The sequence below is a fragment of the Lissotriton helveticus genome, chromosome 1_1, assembly GCF_964261635.1.
Source record: "Lissotriton helveticus chromosome 1_1, aLisHel1.1, whole genome shotgun sequence".
Lineage (NCBI taxonomy): Eukaryota > Metazoa > Chordata > Amphibia > Caudata > Salamandridae > Lissotriton > Lissotriton helveticus.
In genome coordinates this window covers 2,092,134,556-2,092,160,083 of record NC_136057.1, presented here as the reverse complement: position 1 = coordinate 2,092,160,083, position 25,528 = coordinate 2,092,134,556, and the positions used below count along the sequence as shown (strand labels likewise).

At 42.6% G+C, this 25,528-nt stretch overlaps 1 protein-coding gene across 1 annotated transcript in view; it reads left to right on the top strand.

Moving 5' to 3' along the window:
- Positions 1 to 25,528, top strand: part of LOC144756204 (vitellogenin-A2-like) — an 80,018-nt gene that overhangs the window by 13,261 nt on the left and 41,229 nt on the right. Inside the window, exons 4-15 of the mRNA XM_078645816.1 lie at positions 2,861 to 3,112; positions 3,787 to 3,948; positions 4,036 to 4,184; positions 6,401 to 6,551; positions 7,751 to 7,908; positions 7,998 to 8,163; positions 10,734 to 10,859; positions 11,627 to 11,845; positions 16,143 to 16,366; positions 16,476 to 16,573; positions 18,783 to 18,907; positions 24,023 to 24,124. Of these exons, the coding sequence (XP_078501942.1) occupies positions 2,861 to 3,112; positions 3,787 to 3,948; positions 4,036 to 4,184; positions 6,401 to 6,551; positions 7,751 to 7,908; positions 7,998 to 8,163; positions 10,734 to 10,859; positions 11,627 to 11,845; positions 16,143 to 16,366; positions 16,476 to 16,573; positions 18,783 to 18,907; positions 24,023 to 24,124 (1,932 nt within the window). The remainder of the gene's footprint in view (positions 1 to 2,860; positions 3,113 to 3,786; positions 3,949 to 4,035; positions 4,185 to 6,400; positions 6,552 to 7,750; positions 7,909 to 7,997; positions 8,164 to 10,733; positions 10,860 to 11,626; positions 11,846 to 16,142; positions 16,367 to 16,475; positions 16,574 to 18,782; positions 18,908 to 24,022; positions 24,125 to 25,528) is intronic.

Sequence of the window (25,528 nt, the reverse complement as noted above, 5' to 3'; positions counted from 1 at the left end):
GGCTGGAATCCAGGGGATTGGTTGTCCCAGGGGATTGGTTGTCAAAGTCACCATTCTCAGAGGAAGAGGTAGAGTGGCGGCTCCCGGTGGAGCCCCTGGGGATGTTCTGAGGGAGGTTGCTCTGTCAATCGCTGCCGCTTGGATGTTCTCAGTTTGCCTCTTTGTTGGGAGCAGGCTGCCCATGTCCATCCGGCATCCCATGTGGCAGCACCGCCGCCCCAAAAGTTGTATCCCCCCCCCTTCCCCCGGTGGCCTAGGGTCCTGACTGTGGTCTGTACCAACTTTATAGGCTTCCAGACAATCCCAAGCCACTGATGGGTCATCAATAAGCAGTGTGCTGCTGTCAATCATGATTTTAAGACATGCAGGAAACAGAAGCTTGTACCAGACAACAATCTCTCTCAGTTCTTTCTTGACACAAAGGAACAACACCCTTTGGCACTGAACCACTGAACTACCAGGTTATAGTTTTCAGCATTTGCAGTTGAAATTTGTGGGTTTCTCAAGCTTTTTGCAGGATTATGTCCCACTCCTTACAGTGCAGGAGACCTTGTGCCAGCAGTGGTCTTGCACGGACCCTATGTGCCCGTTCCAACCCAAAGAAACGGTGACAGACTGTTAGGCACGACCACCGTGGTCAACCAGTTATCAAGAAATGTAACCATGTCGGCCCCTCTGCCTTCTCGAGAACAACAACAATAATTCTGATGGTATTAGGTCGGCTGCATCCTTCTGAGTCCTCCGCTCGTTTATGCAGCAGGTCCAGGTATCTTGCTTTTAAGTACCTCACTGGAGGTGTTCATAGCATTTAAGATCAGGTCCAATTTATCAGGGCAGTTGGTATTTGGGTTCTGTCCCTTCTATGTAACTCAGTAGTAGCTCTAAGGTGGTTACTCACTACCATTTCCCTCACACCTTTGGGGCGTCCTATGCTCACTCCTAGCACTCTTCAACTGGGTGGGTAGCTCTGTCAGTGAGTTACACTGTACTCCAAATGGATGGACTAGTAGAAAGTCCAACAGGTTCTCATGTCACGTATATGTTGCAGCTTAACCGGCAGCCTCTACTTCTTGTTGTGTCTCCTGCCACTATACCATTCGCCACTCCACGCTCATCCTAGATGCCCCATGGTTGTCTCAGCTCTTCTGCACCCCAGGGGAGCTACAGGGTGTCAGCAGCTTCTCCTTCCCCAGCGCCCACCCCTGCTGGCAGGGTTATAACTGGTGAGCGGCCCCTTGATACCTGGGTCTTCCTTAGCAGGCGACTTCTGGCTCCACTCTCAAGGGTCCCTGAGCCCCCTACAGGGACAGCTATTCCTCACCACCAATGCACCATACACAACCATGGAGGGACTCCCCACGCCTCCACCAAGATGTGATTCAACCACAGGAGGGAGAGCCCCAGCTACTGGTGCAGTCCTCACCAGCCACAGGCTCATGCAACAGGGCTGCAAGCTGCAATTTCACCACCTTCGCCTGAGCCAACCTCCCCAGCCATGCAGCACGGGGAGCCACCACAGCCAGAGGTCCAGGCGGGGGGGGTATTCAAGCGCAGCGAGCCCCTTCCGCTGCCCTTAGATCATCACGTGCTCCAGCGCCAGACGGATGCAGGGTCTACCACACACTCCTACCCATGCAGGAGAAGCCCTCACCACAGGAGGCCTGCTTCAGTACTCCAGAGCCAGCCGGGAGCCTCACCACCTTGTGGGTATGCCGCATGCCAATTTGTATGCCACACTGCAGCAAAGGTCCAGGCCCATGCTGTGTCCGCTGCCAGTGGTGAGCCATATCTGTCTTCTCCCTGTTACTGCTCTCCGTTCCCTGGGCCAAGATCTGTCCAGCCAGCTGGCCCCGGCAGTCCTGTAGCTCTGGTGACACCCTGGAGTTAGAGGCAGCCTCCAAACCTCCGCTAATATGCAGGCATCTTGGTTTGCAACTAGCCACCTTCTTTCAGCATGTAAATGCTGGGTCCACAACAAGGATTTCTACAATGGCTACAGCTCTGCCATCAGGAAAACTCTCCTTACCTCTAAATCAGGAACTGGAAATGAGAGGAGGGTGTACAGGACATTCATCAGTTTTTGGACATTAATATTTTACTCCCTTCATCTACATGATGCCCTCAGTTGAAATATAGCTTTAGGGACTTTAGATAAATGACCTGATCCCATGAACCTTTCAATAACTTATCGTTTAAGACTCAGGTCTGTGTCAAAATCTAAGGTTTCTAGAACAGTCTAATGTACTATTAATATCACCAATATTGTTATCAAACACAATACTAATAAGTATTACATACTTACACTACAAGTACTGCTAACAATAATGGTATTAATTATATTACATACTATTAATAACAATAACAATAATAATATTAATAAAGACACATTGCTACTTGATATGTTGACCAAAAGGTTAGGTACCCTTTAATTTTACTCCACTGTATGCTTTGAAGTACAACCAAACTGCAAAGGACATAAAGGTGCTGTTTCAGAGTACTTTGAGACTTATTTACTAAGTGTTGAGCAGGCACGTGCCCACTGCTGTGCAATGTTTTACTGCGCATGTGCACTATTGTAACTGTAGGTAAATAGATGCAGTGCTTTGCATCGCTTTGATCTACATGAACACCTACGCTTTAGTAAATAACCATATGTGTTTCTAGGAGTAAGCATGCTAACAGCTTAGTTCACTACAGCATTACCAGTTTCAAGCTAAGCAGTGCCGAGTGTTACTCTGTGCTCATTGCAATACACAAATTCATGAATTCAAAATAAAATATGTTCTTGAAATGAATTAAAGATTTGCCACTTGTGCAGCCAAACATATTGACCTGATATTTGTTGTAATTTTACTTTTAGATAATAGCTCCAGAAATCAAAGAATACAATGGCATCTGGCCCAGGGATCCATTCACTCGATCCTCAAAGCTGACACAAAGTATTGCTGCTCAGCTGAGCAGACCTGTGAAGTTTGAGTACAGCAATGGACGTGTCGGCAACTTTTTTGCCCCAGAAACTGTTTCTGAAACTGTGATGAATATTCACAGAGGGATCGTGAACATGCTGCAAGTCACAATGAAGAAGTCACAAAATGTCTACGACTTACAAGAGGTTGGTAGGAAATGTTATGGTGACAGTAGAGTTGTAAAAAGCAATGCTATACCTCATAACTACAATTAATTTCTTCCGAGAGTTGGTACATTTGAAATTAGTGACAATTCTACTTTCTTCTTACTTATAATCGGTGCCTCTGTATTGCCTAGATCTCCGAGAGGTATTGTCTATATTAAGCCTTATGGGCGTATGATTGAATGACCAACCATATTTTCCAATGCTTTTGTGGCTGCTATCTCAGTAGGAGTGGTACTGTGTCATTAAACAATGGGGCGGAATATGCCCAGAGCAAATGTCAGCTGCTGAGACTTCCACAAGAACTCCACTCTTCGAATAATGTTGGTTTAAGCATATCGTATGTCACGATGTCAAGGACAACAATATCCACTTAAAATACCATATGTACTTCACCTTTTACTATATTGTCAGTACACATATATGAATATAAATTTATATTTACTTTTTTAACTCCACATCTGCTTACCTTGAAAATATAGTGCTAGTCCATATGGTAGGTTTGATATTTCTGCCCTGCTATATAATACATGCTATTCTGGATCTCATTACCCACCATTTGCCTCACATTCCATCAGCTCCTTATTACTGTTTGGATCTGCTAACAATGAATTGCTCCGAATGGAACATTAATGTGTCTATGTTGATTTCCTCAGTCGGGGATCACTGGTGTCTGCCACACAAGGTATGTGATCCAAGAAGACAAGAAGGCCGATAGCATTATTGTTGTGAAATCCAGGGACCTGAACAACTGCCTGGATAAAGTGGAGAAGAACATCGGCATGGCCTATCTGGAGAAATGTGTTGCTTGCCAGCAGGTTTGACCTTCTTCTTTATCTGTACTATCCTATATCATGTCTACATTTATGGCACATACATTTATCAATATCAATGTTTTTATATAGAAGTCAAAGAGTTTAAGGAGAGCAGCCACCTATACATACAAGATGAAACACAGCGATGGTGGTGCTCTGATCACTGAAGCGACTGCTCGACAGGTGTATCAGTTCTCCCCGTTCTATGAGGTCTATGGGGCAGCTATTATGGAAGCCAGGTAAATATTCTCTAAAATTATAAATTGATTCTGTTCGCAAATATTGATCAAATATTTAAGCTACTATATCCTTACCAACAAGATATATATAAAATCATTCTTTAATTACAAATTCTTCTAGACAAATTGTTGCCCTCATCATTTAAAAATACAATTAGCTGCTTCTGGAGCATGCACCTAAAAGAGCTACCTCCAATGAAGTTTATAAATGCAATCACACTGCAGACCAATTCTAGAAAGTACATTTTCGCCTCACACTGTATTCTGCCTCTTGCTTTTGTTGGCCACTGCAATATTTTATATAGTGTATGTTATAACTAGAGACAAAGCTGAACCAATAGGCAAATATTCACAAAGTAATTCTATTGAACAATAAGCATTACATAAATGTATATTTGTGCAAACACCTTTTGATGTGTGCCCGGGATTGCTTCAAATTCTCAAAATATGTTATGCATGCTAGACTTAGGCTCATATTACAGGTTTGGCGGTCCTCCAGTGGTGGCGGCACCGCGCCTTCTGCTGGAGGACCCCCAGAGACATGGTATGCCTGCCCATCAGATTACGATTGTAATCCTGGTCGGGTGGGCGGAGCAAAGGCGGTGTGACCGCAGCAATATATTAGGCTCATAGGAGACCCTAACATGCAGACCACCACTGTGAGATTGCGGACTGCATGTTCCTGCACGGTGTGGCATGCAGGCACATATCAGGAGGGCACAACATGTGCCCCCCTGCATATACACCAGGCCCAGGAGTGACAGCGGCCTATTCACCACCCTTTTCATGGTGGGCTCGCTCCCATGAAAGTGGCAGTGAAAAGCCAACTCAGAAGATGCTCTGCAGTACCGCAGCGGCACCTCCAGCATATTGTGGCTCCTGACCGCTGTGCAACAGCCGCATGATCTTGGTCCAACAGCCAATCTCGTAATACTGTAGGTAGGCCAATGGACCACCATACACATAATACACATGCACATAATATATATATATTTTCTCCTTCGATATCCATACATTGGGCCTAGTATCCAGAAGGTCATATGGCCTCAGGAGGCATGCCATCGGTGGGTGAAGATTATTTTATTGGCCATTTTTGGTAATGAATATAATATTTCAAAACTGTAGTACAGTTATTTATTATGTTTTAACTGCTTAAAGCATCACAAACAGGTTTGTCTGAAAGGTTGTTTTACAAAGCCAAAAATGTGGTAGCATTGTAGTTGTATGTGAACATATAAAGGAAAAAGCTTGCTGATGAAAATAATTCTCTTTTAATAATTTTGATTTTTGTTGGCTAACATATATGATATACTGTCTTCTGTTGAAGTAAAGGTTTCAATAATATTTTTGCCAAATGGTGACGGACACATAAAAACCCTTACCCACTGCCTTTGTTCCTGCGTCTTCTGTAAAAAATTCTAACTTAATATTTTGCCATTGTTGTCTTTCTCAACCTGCACGCGTCAATTGCTTTGCTCTTCTGGCTGTTTTCACCACTAGTGCGTTATTATAGAATACATTAGTGATACAAACTTTCTTTTTCTTTCCTTCTGTCAAATTACATACATTTCAATTGTGAAAATATCACAAATAAAATACAGTTGTGGAAGTTTTCCACTTATTATTTTTATTGTAAAGATTTTGACTACTTATTGTTTACCACTTTGTGGGATGGAACAGATTAGAGAAGTTTTAGTGTGTTATTTTCAATCCCTTATCCAGTTATAATAGCAGACGTGACAGAGCTTGATAGGGGACTGTATAAGCAGACTAAATGCAGAACATATTAGGGTCCCACATAGTATATATAATAGGATCAACAGGACTTCAAATCCAGGAATGAAATAAAAACAACCTAAACTGGATAAATTACTCAGGCAGGGAAATGCAGACCATATTAGGGTTCCACATAGTACTTCCATCAAAGTAAAAGTGACCCAGAGCTCTCACACTCCATTCCAGGATTTCTTTACATTCGTGGACATAAAGTCTTAATTTTATAATAGGATCAAATCCTAGAATGTGAATGAAAACAACCTAAACTGGATGAATTACTCAGGTAGGGAACTGGAAACCTTGAGAACTCATAATGATCCTATTTAGAAGATTACTTCAACTCTCGGATCCATATCCCACCTTCAACATGTATTACCTAATGCTAAGGACTCTCAGTAAGAAGTGCAATTTATGGATTTGTTTGCTATATTTTCTTTCAGACAAGTGCTCACCTTTGTTGAAACTAAGAGCAATCGAGTGAACGCTCCTCAGACGGAGCTCCAGCACCGAGGTGGCCTTCATTACCAATTTGCTTCTGAAGTTCTGCAGATGCCAATTCATCTAGTTAAGACCAGAAGTCCCGAGTCCCAGGTATGTATAGCACAGTTTAACATCATCCATTCAAGAAGGAAATAGCAATTCCTCATTCATTGTGTGACCATGAATGCTTTGCACAGTCTTGCACACATCACTAGAACTGATGCAAGGCTGATCATCGCTACTTATTACTTTACCTCCTAACTTTAAAATACTGTACATTTTAGTGAATAGAGTAGCTTAACTATTCTCAAACAATATAAACAACATTAATGCATTTGTAGCAAAACATACACTCATTATATTGTTCCTTGCACAGTAAAATACATGCACAATAACATTTATTCTTTGAAATATTAATAAAGCTATGTGATCGGTCACTCACATATAGGAATTCTTCCACATTGTTCAGTGTTTCCTCTTGTGAAATTCAGTTCCATAGAGTAACAGATTGGTACAAATGTTTAGTTCACTGAAAGGTTTAGCAGGAATGTCCTTAGATATCCTGTACCTGGGAAAAAAAGATAAATTCTCCAGATAGCGCCTATTCTACCTCTAGTTTAGAGATTCATGTTGTGTGCATTGAGCATATCTCCAGGTGCTCACTTGTCATGAACGTAAAGACTTGTAGGAGTGTGGGATACAATGGACCACATTTCTGAATACGCACTGCAATACTCACCCCAATGAGGACTTTTCGGAATAGACATGTATTTATTAAGAGGTAAATTTAGCTGCCTCTACAAATATGTTGTTCCTTGCATAGGAAAATACATGTAAAATAACGTGTAGAAGGTACAAAGTCTAACTTGCAAACTATGTAGTTGATGACATAATGGCCTGATAGTACGTTCAATAAATTTCCCTAGACAAATTGCATTTCTTGGACTCTTCTGTCTGTTTCCTCCAAAACCTCAAATTGCCTACCTTCCAGTTGTTTTCCGTCTGAGTGTGGTATTTCCTCTGTGATGGTGGAATGTGTTTGCTGGAAGTTATCTTTCTCACTATCATGGTATTCCCAGAACCCATTCATTACATTTTTATCCCGACTGCAATCATAGAGATGACAAGTGACACTACCTTTATCTGAACAGCTTAACCAGGACACCTACCTGATGATCAAACATGTCTTATTTTTTTACCATCACATTATGCCTTACACCTGGAATATTGTTGCACCCTATGTTTTTGGTTATGCTTTTGAATACAATTTCTTACCATAGATTAATATGTTCGACACATGGTTTTTATAGATATCAGAAACCTTGCAGCACTTAGTGCAGAACAACCAACAACAGGTACATGCTGATGCACCTGCCAAATTCCTGCAGCTTGCCCAGATTCTGCGCATGGCGAACTATGAAAATATCCAGGCCATATGGAAACAATTTGCCGACAGACCTCAGTACAGGTACAGAATACTCAGAAATTAATATGTTCCTTTCGAAATGATGGAATGTTTTCCGTTTGACTTAAAATATTTGTTTGTTTTGACTGCAGGCGCTGGTTGCTCAACACTATACCGGTGGTGGGAACCATTGATGCCCTGAAGGTTATCAAGCAGAAGATCCACAACCAGGAGCTGAGTCCCAGGGAGGCAGCCCAGGCTGCCACTCTAGCTGTCCAGTTCACCAGAGCAGACCACCAGACCTTACAAGTAGCTCAAGTAAGTCAATTCATAAAGCTTTCTCAGATTTCTCAAAAATAAGGATTCCAGAGAAATAGCACGTGACATAAATGTTGTGTCTTAAATACTGTTTAACCAAATTATAATCCTACAGGGTGTAGATTTTCTATTGCTTACTCCAATGTGGATATTATTTTTGTTGACGATATTTCAGGGACTACATCTATATCAGATAATGATATTCAGACAACTATATTCTGGTACCACACCTTTGTGAATCAATAAACTTAAATTAGTATTTTCAAATCTGTCAAGTGAAACAAGGCAATTTTTGTTTTACTTTTGGGTGTCTGTGTCTGCCCCTCAAAAGTCCTTCTCATCCTTTCTGGGTCTGTTGCTGCCAAGCTTGGGAATTACACCAAACTAATTTAATGTACTTCTCTGAGTGTAAAGATCTCGTGTCATGAAGAGGGCGAAGGAATACCTGACAGACAAGCTGTTTGCCCAATTTAGAGATGCCCATCGGCCCGTGGACACCTCTCTACATTGACAGAAACCACCATCATAGCAGTTCCTTTCAAAGCAGGAAACGTTTTAAGGCTGGTACTCTCAGACATGATGGGCAGCTGTCAAACATTTCATAAAGTCGGACTTTGTGTTTGAAAAACTAAAACAATAATGCCCCCTCACTCTGGCAGTGTTTGCCCAGGGTGTAGGGGTCATCATTATATTTTTCCTGTCCCTCACCATTAGGTGAGGGACAGGAAAAAATAAATAATAGGCAGCAAAAAAAGCACCTAATGCTGTTTATCCTGACTAGAACAGATGGTGTTATGTGCTCCCCCTAATTGCCCTACTCCTTTGGACCATCAAAGGAAATCTTCCTATGATGAAGTCAATGGGAGCTCCTCTGATGAAATACTTACGTCTTTCTCACTCTAAATAAGGTCAGTTTAGTGGGTAGGGAAATACATTATGTTTCGGACAGAGTGCTCTATCCACCAAATTCTAAATCAGCCTCTAATTTTGCTGTAATACCATTAATTGTTTTTGCTGCTATAGAGAGCAATGTTTCTTATGTATAAGTGCATTATATATATGGCTACTAAAATTATATTATTCTTTTACAACAGAATTTTCTACATACTATAGTACGTTCCTCATTGTATACTATTCACTAGCTGATGTAGGTTTAATAAACAATATGTTTCTTTCTCAAGTGAATCCTATGGTAAGGTTACCCTAATGAAAAACCTCAAGGTGCTGTAACATATGACAATGTTTCTAATGCCACCCCTGACAAGCTGGACAAAATACTAGAAGCCACTGGAGCAGCTAGAGAGGCACTTGTGCTAAAAGTAGATACAATGGCAGTAGACTCAGTGATCTTGTACATACATTTGTGGAGACAGTGACATATATGGTATCTACACGATAGGCCCACAACCCACAATAATTGACATACAAGAACAATACAAGGACCCTCAGAGCTGGTCTAATTTCTAGATGGGAGTGCAGAGGACACTGAGGGACAGCCTTGATGCAGCAACATTCACATAATGGGCCTTCCTAGGGGATCAAAAGATTTGGACATGATTGGAACATTGACCGACATTAAGGAAAAAGACAAACAAGCCCAAAACAGATCATCAATTCCAACTGGTCCCTTGTTGGGGCAGGCACATGCTGACAAACCTGCACTGGCAGTAGAGTTCTGTGAGGTGGAGTACCGTCAAGCCACCGAAGGTTCTGAATGGTACAAGATGGGACTACTATGGCAGAAAGGCATGCTAGCAATCTCGAAAGCCCTCCTAGAATCACCGCTCAGTCAGCAGAGAATTTGATTTCAAGTAGTCAGTATATGTTATGTGCAGATGAAACTACTGTTCGATCCGGATCCACTCTTATGGCTTTGATGCAAGACTAAGATGGAGACTTAAGCATGTTGCTGGAGGTTATTTAACCATGTTGTACAGTTTCACTTAAACTATGGATCCTGCACAAGAGTGAGGGTGCATATTCCTTTCTCTGTAGACAAGTGGCTAGTGGAAAAGTGAGTACTGAAATCCCCACGGCACACATGCCCTTTGCCTTATTGTCAATTTGACTCCATACATTCATAGGTAGCATCTCTATGGATACCAATGTAGACATCCACTTGCACATTTTAATGACTAGCAAGAGGGTTATGTTCTACATAGGTTTAGGAGAAGGTGGAAGAAAGAGTATTCTAAAACAAATAGGCCAACATAGACCACTTGCGACTCACTCCTAAATGCAGTGGATTTTGTTGAGATATTTGAATTTGTCAACGTAAAAAACACAGATTATATACAGATGCACACCAAAATCCGATTTATGAAATGATGATGTAGTGGTGTCGTTGGAGCTCTTGTTACCTGTAATGCTTTGAGTATTGTTGAAAAAGCAATCATGATTGTTTACATATTGTTCTGCAACATGCTCGGTCCTGGGTGTTTTTAACACAAGGTAATACCAACCATGTCAGCATGAGGCCCTTAGTCTGTCCATGCCATATGCTTGCAGAGGCCATGTCTGTTAAGAATACATTTTATGCTCACCATTGCTCTCTGTCTTTGTTCCTGCAGGATCTTGTGACAGTTGCCAAACATCAGAAATACCCTGAAATATTCAAAGCTGCAATTCTGGCATACGGGTCCATGGTGAAAAAGTATTCAAGTGAGCACTCCTCAGGTTCCGAGGCCGCCCTTTCTGTGAGTAATTCACTTCATTCCCAAATTCAACACAAGCAGCTTATATGAGTAAAATCTGAGTCAAGTCAAAAATGTTGGTTTAAGGAACACATTACATAGGTGGCCATTTGATGCAAGGTGGTGTTCAATAAAGAAGGATATTTCATTTCCACTTTCTCTGTGTAGAATGTGTGCCCTAATACATATATATGAATGATTATTAATGCATGATGTTGGTAACTTAATGAAGGCATTAATTCAATACTATTTACTCATAATTTATATTGCACATTGCTAACATAAATACACTGAACTTTAACCTCTGTGTGTCTCGCCTCTCTACCAATGATGGGGGGATGGGACTGCTCCTCACAGTGTAAGCAAACCCTGACATAACCAGACAAACACTGCTTTTGTGAGAACCATGGCGCAACGGGACCAGCCCCTGTAGTGTAGTTAGATACTTTCAAGCACATGCTTTGAAGAAATAAAGGCACACTTGCATTTGCTCTGGTCTGCTGTACCACCTATCCCATCAAGGCGCACAAGCAGTTAGAATACTGAATGCACACCGTATTACAACCAAAGGCCAGTTCCCTTATACAGAGGTATGACATGCTGTGTGTCTGCTTTCATAGTTTCTTTGAAACATGCAAATAAACATAATTCCTGGAATTAAGTTATGTGTTAGAAGCACTATGTAGTTTGTGACTGATTGGATGGAGATCTGTGTTTCTCCAATGATTGGCATGGAAGCTGGGATGCATAAATGGATGTTTCTATTCTAGCCCCTCCATGAGCTAGCATCGGAGGCAGCAAACAGTGCCCATGAAGAGGACATGTCCCTGGCTCTGAAAGCCATGGGTAATGCGGGTCAGCCGGCCAGCATCAAGCGCATCCAGAAGTTCCTGCCAGGATTCTCATCCAGCTCCTTCCAGCTCCCGGTCCGGGTTCAGACAGATGCAGTGATGGCCCTTAGGAACATCGCCAAGGAGGATCCCAGAAGGGTAAGAGATCAGGAACAGAAGTTCAATAACTGCCTTAGGAAAGAGTAAAGTAGATGTGCACTGCCTCCTTCAATGGGCCTCGGTCAGTCTCCTTGAAAGAACTGATTCAATCTTGCGGACATCATTTAATCGTGGAAAGGAAAGATTGTGTCTGTCTTCACATTTGTTTGAAATAATGTAGTGAGGTTGCATCACTGGTACCTTGTTCCATCTTTGATAGAACATGCCTGATTTCAGTTAATTTAAAACACATGTGCTATCTAGACCTTGATATTGCGACATTTAAAATTGTATTGGCTAATGAGACAATTTCCAGCCTTTCTCTATTTCACGCCTTTTATCTCTATGTGCCTGAGCTGACATAGCTATGACTGATACCCACACCTTTGCCTTGATGCCAGTCTCCCTCCTCATTAAACGGGAAGAATTCTGGTATTCCATTGCTCTTAGAAGGCGCTCATATTCGTTCTCCGTTTTTCTGCAACATTTCTTCTCACCTGTCCTTCCCATAGTATTCCAAAGTGTGCATTGTCTTAGAGGGAAACTTCCGGTTTTTCAGCCAAGAATAAGGATCTGTTTATGTCCTACAACATGAAGATGAAACTTATGCATGAATACAATAGATGCATTTGGGAATAAAGGGGCAGATGTATCAAGCGATTTTTTGTCGCAAACGATGCGATTCGCAGAATAGCAGCGTTTGCGACAAAAAAAGTCAGAAATGTGATGTAATATTGAAATCGCATCGCAAAATTAAGGAATCGCAAAATGGGGGGAGGAGCCAAGATGGCGACCGGAGCGGACGTGTAGTCGCCCGACTCCGCCGGCCCTTGCATTCCGCTTTGAAATTCTGCTATTTTTCCTGGTTGCATCCAGCGGCGGAATGCGTCTGAGGATGTGCTGAGCGCACCGATCCCCTTTTTTGACCTTCTAGCGCGCTCGGGTGCTGGGGAAGCTTGCGGTGCGACTCCCGCCCCGGACCCTCGCTTCAATGGCCGCTCGTCGTCGGCTCCTGGAGGCTCGGAGATGATCCGCTCAACTGGATAGTGCGGATGACTCAGTGGCGGCGCCTTTCCATCTACAGCTATCGCCACCGCACTGACGCTGATGTCTGCTGCAGACTCCGCTTGTACTGTGACTGCCGACTTGGGCAACTCGTGGATGGTGTTTTTGCTCCGAAGGGGAGATGGGCGACACATGGTGCCGGGCGACCTAGCTTAGCGCAAACGATTGACCCTTCCTCCGTTGCCCGGCCCGGTCCGAGACGGCTTGCGGGAGGTGTGCCTGATTTGCTCTCGACGCTGGTGTCTCGAGGACATGCTCGCCCATTCTGCGCCCTCCCCAGATCCACTATCGTGTGACGGCGCCATGGCTCCCTTTGTTCTGCCGCGGCTGAGGAGGAACCCCTCATTCCTGTCTGTGGACAACCTTACCCGGCCAGTGCGGTACATCGACTTGCGAGCACCGGCGCTGGAGCCTACCTCGAGGGTCCTGCTACCTTCACTGTCCCATGGGTCTATCCTGGCCGCCCTTCGTGATCTCCGCTCGGAGATGATCGATGGCTTCCAGGCGCTGTGTGCTCGCCTGGACGCCATGAGGTTTGCCGAGACTCGTGAACGCAGCGCCTGCCTTCAGCCAAGTGTGAGTCTGCTTTTGCCAACCCACGGTGCTACACTGTTTTCCTTTGCCTGTGCTGATACTAAACTTGCGGATTCCTTGCCCGGGGCCGACGGCTGGCGGCCCTCTGATCCTGAGACTGCTACATTGTTTCCCCTTTCCTCCTGGCTTGACTTCTTGATGTCTGCACCACCGAGTTTACTTGGGGACACGACTGAGCGACTTTTACCCTACGTGTCGACTATTGTCTGTTGGCCTTCATCCCTCTCCCCGTGGACCTTTTGCCCTTCGGATGCCCTTATTGAACTGAGTTTGGCGGACAAAGGACCTTGTACAGATGGCCGGTGGCCATTTTGTGATCCTGCTTCGTCTTCTTCTTTTAGGCAGCCATGTTATCCTGATGTGCGCGGGGGGAGGGGCTCTCCTGTTGTACTCTGCATTAAGCTACATCCACGATCGGGCCAGGGTTAAGCTGCTTACTCGCTGCTGACTGCTTTTGTTAACTGAAGGGGATGGGGTTGGCCCTGGCTAATGTGTGTACTGGGCTCATGTCGCATGATGTTTTTATACAACTGCATTGTATGCTCACTTGACTCTGTATCGATGCTTGCCTTCTCTCTCTTTGTTTTATCTGGGGCGGTGTCTAATCCGGGTTAGAGTTTTGGGATGCGCTTGAGATCAGGCCGGGGATGTGATTGACCTCCTTTGTGTTGCTTCTGCTGGGAGATGGGTGGGGGCCCGGGAGGGGTCGCTTCCACGACGCGTGATGAAACGATTTTTGTGTCTCTCCCTACCTTTTTGTGCCTTTTTCTGTTTTGATGCTCTGTTTTGTTATCGTGGGTGGTGGGGAGTTTTCATGGCCGGGAGCTCGGGTGATTTCGGAGATATAATATGGCCCTCCTTCAATATTAGGGGATTCTTTTCCATTTCTTTCTTTCTTCTCTATATTTCGGGTTTTCATTGGGCGACAGACACGCTGGCGGGGGGGGGTAGGCCGTGGCCTCCGCATTGTTGTAGGGTGGGGGGAGGGATTATTGTTTCATTCCTTCTTTCTATGGCCTTCTATTTTCTGCGCTTTTCTCTCCCTTTTTCTGTCCTGGGTCCGGTGCGCCGGTTAGTGGGAGTGGGTAGCACCGCGCGTGGCGTGTATTTCTCATTTGATGCTCCTATTGTTTTGTCTTGATCCGCCATGTTGTTTTCTAGACTGACTTTTGGGGTTAATATCGTACTATGCTGTTACCTGCTCCTGATGCGAAGTGATGATTCGGACTCAGTGCTCCTTGATCTTTATTCTTTACTGTTTATGTTTACGTTATAGCATTTAAAATTAACCTTCACTGCTCCGGTTAGCCGAGCGGCGCGTATCGTTTTTGGAGTTGCTCCTTGATTATTACTGTTTCTTCTGGTGCCGCCGGGGCTTTGTATTGTTCGCTATGGTGCTGAAAGTATTGTGGCCGGCCTGATGGTTGTGGGCCCGTATTTGTTCTTGTTTTTTGCACCAATAAAGGTTTTAAAAAAAAAAAAAAAAAAAAAAAAAAAAAAAGGAATCGCAAAATTTGTGATTCCTTAACTTTGCGTCAGCATTTAAGGAATCGCAAATTGCGATTCCTTAAATGCTATGTATGAAGCACCCAAGTTGTGCGATTCCTAATTAAAAAATCGCAAATTACCACCAACTTGAGGTTGGTGGTAATTTGCGATTTCTTTCACAAATGCCCTTTTTGCTATTTGTGAAGGTGCCATGTGGGCATGTATGTGCGCCATATGCACACACATGTTAATTTCAGGGGTGCATCAGGGTGTCCTTATGACACCCTTGCACCCTCGAAATTATTCTCAATTTGCGAATCGCAAATTGAGAATTGCACATTGAGAATAACTTCCCATTCGTTCCTTTGGGCCTCCTGGCCCAAAGAAATTAATGGGAAATTATTTCTTAATTGCAAATTTGCAATTTGCTATTCGCAAATAAAGAATAGTAAGAAATCGCAAAACAATTGCGATTTTTTTAGATACATACCATTTTGCAATTCTCAAATAGTGATTCTCAAAAAATCACTATTTGAGAATCGCCAAATAGGTATTTTGATACATCTGCCCCAAAATTCGTAGTCCCTCATGTCTGGGTCTGTAGACCGCCAAGCAGCTTCCAAGCCTTGGCTCTGTATTTTTTTTTCAAGTGTGTTAGACATCCTACAGGGGCCTAGCAAAATGCACTCTATCTGCCTGTTACAGGGTCCCATATTGCATTGGGGTCCCCTACAAATATAATTTCACGTTCACTGGTACCCAGCAGATCATCAAGAATATTTCGTGTGGAAAGGTCTTGAGCTGTGTAAGGGGTGTATGTATTGATCATCCTTAACTTCTACTATCCTATTTGCATTTGCACTTTCAAGTATTGCCCCTCCAGGTCATTCTTTATTTCCCCCCAGTTTTGTTGGTTATGTAGTTTTGCTAGCCTTGTGATATCCTAGGGGCTGATGCCCCCAATTATTCCAGGTATCGTCTATGGCTCAAGTGTAATTGGTCTCTGTGTAACATGCTTGGCAATGTCTTTGCCCCAGCATTGTGGGTCTCATATAAGTCACCCCTACCCCTAAAGTTAATTTTGATAGGGAGAGAGAGCTGTAAAACAATATTTGAATTATCCTGAAGTATTTTAATTGTCTCCACATAGGTGCAGGAGATCCTGCTCCAGGTCTTCATGGACCGCCGTGTTCGTACGGAGGTCCGGATGATGGCCACTGTGGTTCTGTTCGAAACCAAGCCTGGTCTTGCCTTAGTGACCACCATCGCCAACATCGCATCGAAGGAGAGCAAAGTGAACCTGCAGCTTGCTAGCTTTGCTTATTCTTACATAAAGGCATTGTCTAGGAGCCGGGTCCCATCTCTCCACCAAGTGTAAGTGGGCATTAGTGTACAATAATAATGGACATCTTTGATTGAACATGTTTTGATCTTCTAATATGCAACAAACTATTCTGATTATATTTAACTTTCTTTTTCTTAGGGCTGCTGCATGCAGTGTAGCTGTTAAGATACTGAACCCAGCTCTTGACAGAATGAGCTATCGTTACAGCAAAGCACTTCATATAGATACCTTTAAGTGTAAGTAAATATACTGAATTCTCAATTTTATACAGGATTTAGAGAAATGGATGGAAGAGGGATTGTCTGGTGTATTTAATTTCCCAGACTTTTGAATGGTATTGTTAATTTGACTTCGCAATTTAATTTAAAAATGATGAACAGAGTAAAAACAGAAAAAGAATGGAAGTTAATAGTTTTGGGGCATATTATCAAGGGGGTTTATCTCCGCTTTTTTGGCTTTAAAAGCCAAGAAAGCAGAGATAAAAATATCTCCCTATTACCTAGCTGTCGCTAACACCAGTTAGCGACAGCTAGTAGGAGATAGCGACCATCTTGGGCCCCACTTTGCATGTCAGTGATATTTATCACTAATGACATGCAAAGTGGGCGTGCCAAGATGTTAGCGACTGGAAACAGTCGCTAACATCGCTATCTCCTATTACCAACTTTTGGAGATATTCGCGCTAAGCGCGAATATCTCCAAAAGCTAGCACCTGCCCTGAGCAGTTCATAGCCATGTTATCCAATGGGAGGTGGATAACATGGCTAAGATCATTAGCTCGGTAATGCATGAATATCACTGACTTTTCAGCAATATTCATGCATTGCGGCCGTTTTTTATCGCATTTGCGATAAACCTTGGTAATACGAAGGTTTATCTGCGGTAAAAATCCCCGCAGCTCAGCGGTAAAATGTTGTCTCTAACCAAGCAATAGCGATAATTATCGCTATTGCTTGGTAATATGCCCCTTTGTTATTAATAATGTTTTAAGTTCTATGGATCGTGTACGAAACTAAATGTAATCTGGCCACCCTTACCGCAGAGCGCATATTACCAATATATGGCAGAAATGGCAAAGTGGGGATCATTGTAGCAATTCCATGACAACTGACTGGACTCTGCAATGGATGTTTGGTCTGTTTACCGCATGCCTGCATCACTTCCAACATTTTCTCCAGCGGTGTGTAAATCGGTCCACCTAGCAGAGTAGTCTTTCTAGTGCTAATCAAAACTCTGGGGGTCTCTGTGACCTTCAAAATACTTTCCAGAGTAGGATCATTTTAAGTCTGGCCTCACTCTTGAAGTATTTTGTGCTCGCTAAGGATACCTCAGGTGCTTTACCTGGGTCTGACCCACATTCAAATGAGGTCCACGCTGATAGGCTCAACAAAGTTGGTTGTTCGGCTGACGATAAAATCATGTCAGTTTGGCGCGGCGCCCTTCTCTACCCACTGGTATGTGATGGCCATGGCCAAATCAAATCTACCTGAATCTATTGTGCAGTGTGTTCAGAAAGTGGAAAAAATAAACATCACTATGGATTTTCACTGCCCCATCATTGTTTGCACATTCCTCTTTTTCTGTTGTAATGCCTTACAGTCACAATTCCAAAGCAATTCGATGTTTGCTTAAAACGTATGCAAGTCACTTTTTTGAGTGAAAAGTCACGTTTGTGAATCACTGAATGAGGGTTTACACTCGTAAATTGATTTATCAAGACTCCATGTTATTTGTTTGAGTAAATCTATCAGCGGTGGGGAGTGGGTTCTCTAGTGAGAGAATGCCTCGAAAATTTGGAAACATTCATAAATGCACATTTGTGGATTTTCACAAACATTCCCCACCCTATTCCAAGAAAAGGCTAAATATATAGTACTCTCAAGGACAGAAATACATGTGTGTCCAGGGTGGGAATTGAAAGAAATCCCCCTAACTTTGTTGGGGTTTAGTTGGGGGGGCTGCCTCCATTGGGAAACATATGTTCCCCAGGGGAAATATGTTAAGACATTTGTGCAAGCTATCCCACACTATGACTGACTGACTGACTGACTGAAGGTATTTGTAGAGCGCACTACTGCCGAGGCGTCTTGGCGCTAGGTGATATGCAAAAACAGAAGCCGACATGTTCAGGGTTGGGAAAAGAGCCATGTATGAACATTCTTACAAGCAACAGTATCCTAGGTGTATTTGAAAACATTTCTGAACATCAGTAAAATTTGAGACTTATCCCAAATGTAGGACGAAACCTGCAGGAGTAAATTTCTTTTTTTCCTGGATTGAGTGCCGTGATCTGGCATCAAAAGTGCTACATTTATAAGTGGGAGGAGTCATCGAGTGATAATGTGTGAACTGCTGTCAGGCTCACCTTGCTGTTCAGTTTCAGTCACAAGATCCTCGTAATTGGCTGAGATATAAATGAAAATTTACCACTATTGCTGTTTTCAGATCCACTGATGGCTGGCGCAGCAGCTGATATATTCATGATGAACAGTGCCACTACCTTGTTCCCCGTGCTGATGCTTGCTAAAGTCCGAGGATACTTCACTGGTGCAGAGGCTGATATCCTAGAGGTAATAAACCACAAATTTGCAAGAGCACTGAAGCCTTCCTTCATGAATGCAGCGCTTGTTTGCAAGCTATTATATGCTGTCTCACTTATTTTCCTTACTCAGGTTTTTGTGATTACTCCAATCCAGAGAACACAACATGTATCAGCACACTTTTTCCATTCACACCCCTTTGAGCAGATAACTACACTAATTCATATATTGCACAAAGTCCCAATTTGCCAGGGGCAGTCAAATCAAATCAAATCAAATTTAACTTTATTCGGTTTTCAATCAGAAATCCATAAAAGTACAAAACATTAATTTCACAACATATAAAATTGGTCAAAATTAAAAAAGAAGATCAGTATTTTGTCAAAGGTCCATGAGTTTATGCGTCTCTGTTATTTTTATAAGTTCGTACGATGTCTGATGCACAACTTTAGATAGTGTGCCACTGGTTTTGAGACCAAACTGTTTTCCAGAAACTGCAGCGCCAAAAATGCGGGGCGACATGTTCTAATCTTCATTACTTTTAAAATTGGTATAATCCACTTTTTTCGAAACGGGGTATAAAATTTACAAAAGAAAACAACGTGAATTGTGGACTGAGGGGAAATAAGATCGCAGGGGCATGGTGTCGAGTTATGTGTCCATACATTCTGGGTGGGGAATAGGACCATAATGTGGAAAAGGTTGAACCTGAAACGAGTGAGAAGAAGTCTTTCAAATTGTGTTAGGTCATGTTGCAGATACGGTTGAATTGATGGAACCAGTTGAATCATTAGACAGTGTTGGACTGATGTCTTTCTTATTTCAGTCATTATTCTCAGTTGGGTTAGGTGAGACAGACATACCTTTTTTAGATCCTTTTTTGTCATGTCTGTTACTGACTGTGGTTCCTCAAAAAACCTCGAAAGGCCAATATCTGAAAGAAACGATTTTATGTAACATAACCATTTTATCTTCTTCATGTGGTCTAGTTTCATGCAATCCTCAATAATTGCTCTTGTAAGATGGCATTCGTCGGTGGCCCATATTCTTCTCCACAACATAATGGGTTGGATCTTAATGATGTCGATAATATGATCCAATCCGAGTTCGAGATGGCAGCCAAAGTTGGTTGTACTCTTTGGAACTGCTAATAAGAATTTTAAGAATGTATTTTCCACTATCTGTATTTGTTCAGCATTTGCTATTCCCCATACTCCTGCTCCGAAGATCGCCGTGGTGACGCATTTTGCGTTATAGATTTTTACCATCTCGGCCAGAGGTCTTTTTCCTAGACGAAGAGAAAATGCTTTTAATGCACCGGTTGTTTTGATTAATGACAACTTGCGAGAGTTTATGGCTGCTTTCCATTTAAACTCTCCGTCAATGGTGATGCCAAGGTAAGAGTAAGTTTTCGTTCTTTCAAGCGACAGTTTGTCCACGAAAATTGTCTTCGGTTTTTTTCCCTTGCTGCCGGCGTGCATCACGTAGGTTTTTTTAATATTAACTTTTAGGTTTAAACCTGACATAAAGGAACAATAATTATTTAGAGCCTTTTGCAGCTGGATTGGAGTGCGCGCAAGAATCACCGCGTCGTCGGCGTACAATAGTGCCGGTAATGGACGCCGGGCGATTTCTGGGTAATCTGTTACGCCCTGTAGCATGGCAGCTTCCAGTCCATTGGTATAGAGCATAAATAGGAAGGGGGCCAGCACACACCCTTGCCTAACTCCTTTCTGGATTGTGAAGCTGTCTGTAAGTTGACCGCTGGTCCCATATCGTACTTTTCCCGTGGCCCCGGAATATAGCTCCCGGAGGAAGTCAACAATGGCTGAGTCAATTCCCATTTGCAGCATTAAGGACCAAAGTTTTGAATGTTGCACACAGTCAAACGCTGCCGTAAGGTCAACGTAGACCATGTGTAAACTAGTTTTTGTTGCTGTTGTATATTTTCCGGCCAGCAATGTTAAGTTCAAGACTTGGTCTACGGTGCTCAGTCCGGCCCTGAACCCGTATTGGAGGTCTGAAATTTTCCCATGTTTTTTTGACCACTCCTGGAGACGGTCGAGAAGTATTCTCCCTGCCATTTTTCCGGCCGAATCCAGGAGGGAAATGGGACGATAACAGGCAGGGCTGTCCCTGTTGCCTTTCTTGAAAATGGGTACCAGAATAGATGTTGACCAGGAATTAGGTAAGTGAATTTCTTTTGCTGCGTTCAGGACTTTTGTTAGCAAAGCAGACCATAGTTCTGGTGAAAATTTGTATAAATCCATAGGGACAGAGTCCGGTCCCGGTGCTTTACCGTGTTTTGCGATCTCTATTGCTTTCCTTGTTTCGTTAACAGTGAATTCTATATTTATCGGGTATGCCACTGGTGGGAGGATAAGCGAGGAAGCCAGATCTGCAGAATTTTCCTCTCTAAAGACCCTCGAGAAATGCTGTACCCACTCTATCTCATTTATTGCAACATCTAAGGAGGGTCCCTCGTTATTTCCACTTAGGAATGGAGATTTGACTATTATCCAAAATGCTGCGCTGTTTTTTTGAGTGGCAGTCATACATGGGTGCAACTGAAAAAAATATCTTATTTTCTAAATACTTATTTTCTAAATACTTTAGTAAGTTTCAATATTAGACGTTGAAAAATACTCATTCCCTCTGCTTTAATCTTGTGGCTTCCCTTGTTTGCCAGATATTGCCTTGTACAATCCTATTCATTGCCAAACTTCCCTTCTGCACACCCCTATCTTCAGCCTACAAGGTAGAGGAATTATCAAATAGGACAAATGATGTATTATGGGAAGGAGGATAATCCACAGAACTAAACAACATTGTCAAATGGAAGAAATCAGTGGAGAGCCTTTTCCACTCTTTTAACATTTCAAAGGTTACACTCTTGCCTTCCCACTGGTCCCTTTAATCTTTAAGTAAGATCAAAAGTCAGTGGGACTGTGTATTCCAATGTATGCCTCATTAAAATTAAAGCCTTCCTAATAAACACAGATGTTTAAAATCCAACCTGAGTGAGGACACCCAATCAGGTACTGGTGATATTGAAAGGGATATCTTAATGACCATGTCCGAGTGTGCATTAGCCACTATGTACCTCTTTCATAATGTAATCTCATTCTGGTCTTTCTCTCCCTTGTCATCTCCTACCCCCCCCGCCCCCATCCCCTCCCATCCTTCTTCTGAACACCGACTCACCAAAATGCAACGGGTAGCATCATTTACATACTGCACCCTTGACCCGCAAAGACATCACTGGATTAATGCCTAAGCTCCTCAGCAGACTCTCATTTACTGCTAAAACTGAAGGTTGTTCTGAGGAGTCACCAGGGTATTTTCTCCTTTTCTCAGTTTTTTGGCAGGTTTTTGTGGCATTAAGTGGTCCTCCGGTCCCAACAGAATTGCCAAACCGACCATGGGAAAGACGCATGTTGGTCAGTCATAACTATTATGTCGAAACATGGTACATTGATTTAACAATGCACGCGGTGACAGAACCAAATAAAGAACATTGGTCACCTCAGACACATTTTTAAACCCTCAAAGACATACTAACCAGTATCTTAAATAAAAGAGGACAACAAAAGGGGTGCCAGTGACATAATGAAGAATACATAAACTGACTAAGATAACCCCCTTCACTAAATACATAAGAAAGACCACACAACCATTAAAAAATACTCAGGTGGTGTATAAACATGGGGCAGTTTTTGAGATAGTAATAAGGGCAGTGCTAGTGACACCAAAGGGCCCAAGAAGTGTATAGCAGTTGATATATTTGTCTACTGCTAATCAAAGCCCATGGTCCTCCTACAGCTACTGTTTGTGCTCCTTTTCGCCTCAGAAGTGAAGGTAACCCGAGTTGGAGGTGTAAGAGACATGCAAGCAAGAAACGTATTTGGGCAGAAAAGTGTAGCAAGGAGTAGGGGTGGAAAGTAGGAAAAGCAAGGATCAGAGACAGGGCAGTGCACTTAGAAGGTGTAAAAACTAAGAGGGCGCAGGAAGAGATGAGACAAATGACTCTGCAAAGTAGAAGGGGAAGGAGGTAGGTGTGAAGCATCTAAAATGAGGGGTCATTTCACTCACTGCTTCACTGAGTTCTCAAGGTGGCACTTTCCATACGTTAGCTATAACATGTTGGTACTGCTTTCCTAATTTCCCACTGAAGTTTTCAAGAGCTTCTTCAAGTCCCCTGTACACTGAGCCCCTGTAGTGAAGGGTAACTAACATCTTCTGCGAATGTGAACTGAGTTTTGGGAAGGAAATCCTTGAAAGTGAAAATGAATGAATGAGGACAGCTTCTAAAGTGTTTTGCTTCTCACGTTTAGGTCCTAGTGCTCGAAATCATTGAGAACTGAAAGGCTAATTTACTATCTTAATAGAAACCTCTGAAAGCTAGTAAATGTATTTGTTGTGTCCAGTTGCCATACTGACCATTCCACGTATTAGGTGCCAAAATGCAAAGCACAGTTCTCCCTTTTAAACTTAGCCGAATTTGGGAACTTGGAGACAAATAAAGGCAAAATGTTATGAACTTTGTATATGGGCTTTGCTAAATCTTGGCTTTTCTACAGACGAAAGGAAATACTGTAGTTCATTAAAGTATTTTTGGTAGTCTGATTGGGAAAAATAATTCTAGCCATTTGGTATCAGGGCAATAGTGTTTGCCATCTCTCAAAATATTATTAGTACACATTGATTCACCCAAATGTAGCATGTATTTGACAGAAAACAAAGATAGAGGGCATGGGCTCAAATTGCATCATAATTTACTTAAAAGTCACAACTTCTGCTGTACCCATCCTGATTTTATAACCAGATCCTTTGAAAATGAATCATCATTTAATGCGTATTTCTAAAGAGTCTTTATTTGTTTTTCTAATTGTAAAAACATATTTTCTTTGTATATATTGATACTGTAGACACCTTGCAGATAATTGTGTATTACTTTAATTAGACTGAAATCGACAGCCCTGAGCCCCAGGGCGACAACAAACAACAGTTGGGGGGAAGGACATCCTTTATCAACAGTGTTCCTAAAATCACAAAAATAAATTGTATTGATAAATCAGCAATGCACTTCGTGGTTTTGGGTGACGCAATTCAGCTCAACCCAATTGCATTTTTTTATGTCAATAGGTTGCTGTCCGAGCAGAAGGCCTGGAACAAACTCTCAGGAAGCAGAATATTCCATTTGCAGATTATCCGATGCGCAAAAAGATTGCTCAAATAGCAAAAACAGTGAGTATTTCATTCTTGTATCTAAAAATATCCCAGAATTACTATTGACAAGCAATGGCAAAGCGAATAGGCCTCGATCGTAAAAGGCAGAGTCCATGGATATGCCAATGTTAGTTTGCATTTCCATTACCTAATGGAAAAACACCTGCCAGTGCATCAGGACACAGTAAGTATCAGTGATGTAATTTGAGATGTCATCAGTGATGTCACTGATCATCTCATGAGTGATGTAATATGTGAGACCTAACTATAACTCGCTTTCCGCAATGACCTGCGGGGGAGCTAGTTATAGTTGGGTCAGCTAACTATATTGACTGAATTTCACTGGTGTGGTAGGATTGAAATCTGATCCTAACTATAATGTCCCTGTAACCTTGTTTTTTTAGTGAATATATATATATATATATGTATATATATATATATATATATATATATATATATATATATATATATATATATATATATATATATATAAGGCAAATGATTGTAAGATTTTGTGTTGTAAAGGCATATGCGTTAGAATGGATATGTAGAAAACGCCCATGTTGTAAAGGTTGTTTCCCCTCTGCTACTCCAAGGAGCAGACAAGGGAAGGAAAAGCAGAGGGACTCCTCATTTGCCCACGGGGAAGATTCCTAATGACTCGAGATAGTCAGGACCAACATGTCACTCGGCTTACCAATTAATACCCTTCAGCTGACCCTACCACATCGCAGTAAAGTCAGTCCATGGACTGGTCTAAACTGTCTACCCGAGACAACAGGCATTTCGTCCCCAGGTATTTGATTCTCGGTTGTACAGGGAAGCCTGAAGACGTTTCTATCCCTCTCTTATTCAATTCCTACTTAACAGACATTGGCTATGATTAAATAGCGTTTGATGCCAAACACAATATGTTTCTATGCAGCCGTTTTCGAGATAGCATTTACCGCGAGGTCATTTTGCACCTCTACCTATATGTCCGCCTGTGTCACAGACAACCTGGGAGAATGGTCTCTGAAGGCTTCAGAGAGGCTCTGCTCATGCAGGAGCACCCTCTCACCTAAAACCCAGCACCCTGCCTTCAGGATTGAGAAGGCCTGCTATAGCGGTGACTTATAAGCTTTATGTGTAATGACCAATAGATATAGTGAACCTATATCTAAAGTAAGTAGTGCAAGCACCAGCTTACACAGGTTGCTGTAGCAGACGCATAGTTCCATTTTGCAGGGCTTCTCATGGGTGGCATAATACATGCTTCAGCCCATGGGAGGCCTCTGGGGTACCTATGCCATGGGTACATGGGTACCATATACTAGGGACTGAGAAGGGTACCCCAGTATCCAATCTGAAGTGTACCAAAGTACATACATGTCAATTTAAAGGAGAAAGCAGATAGACTGGGGTCCTGATTAGCAGGATCCC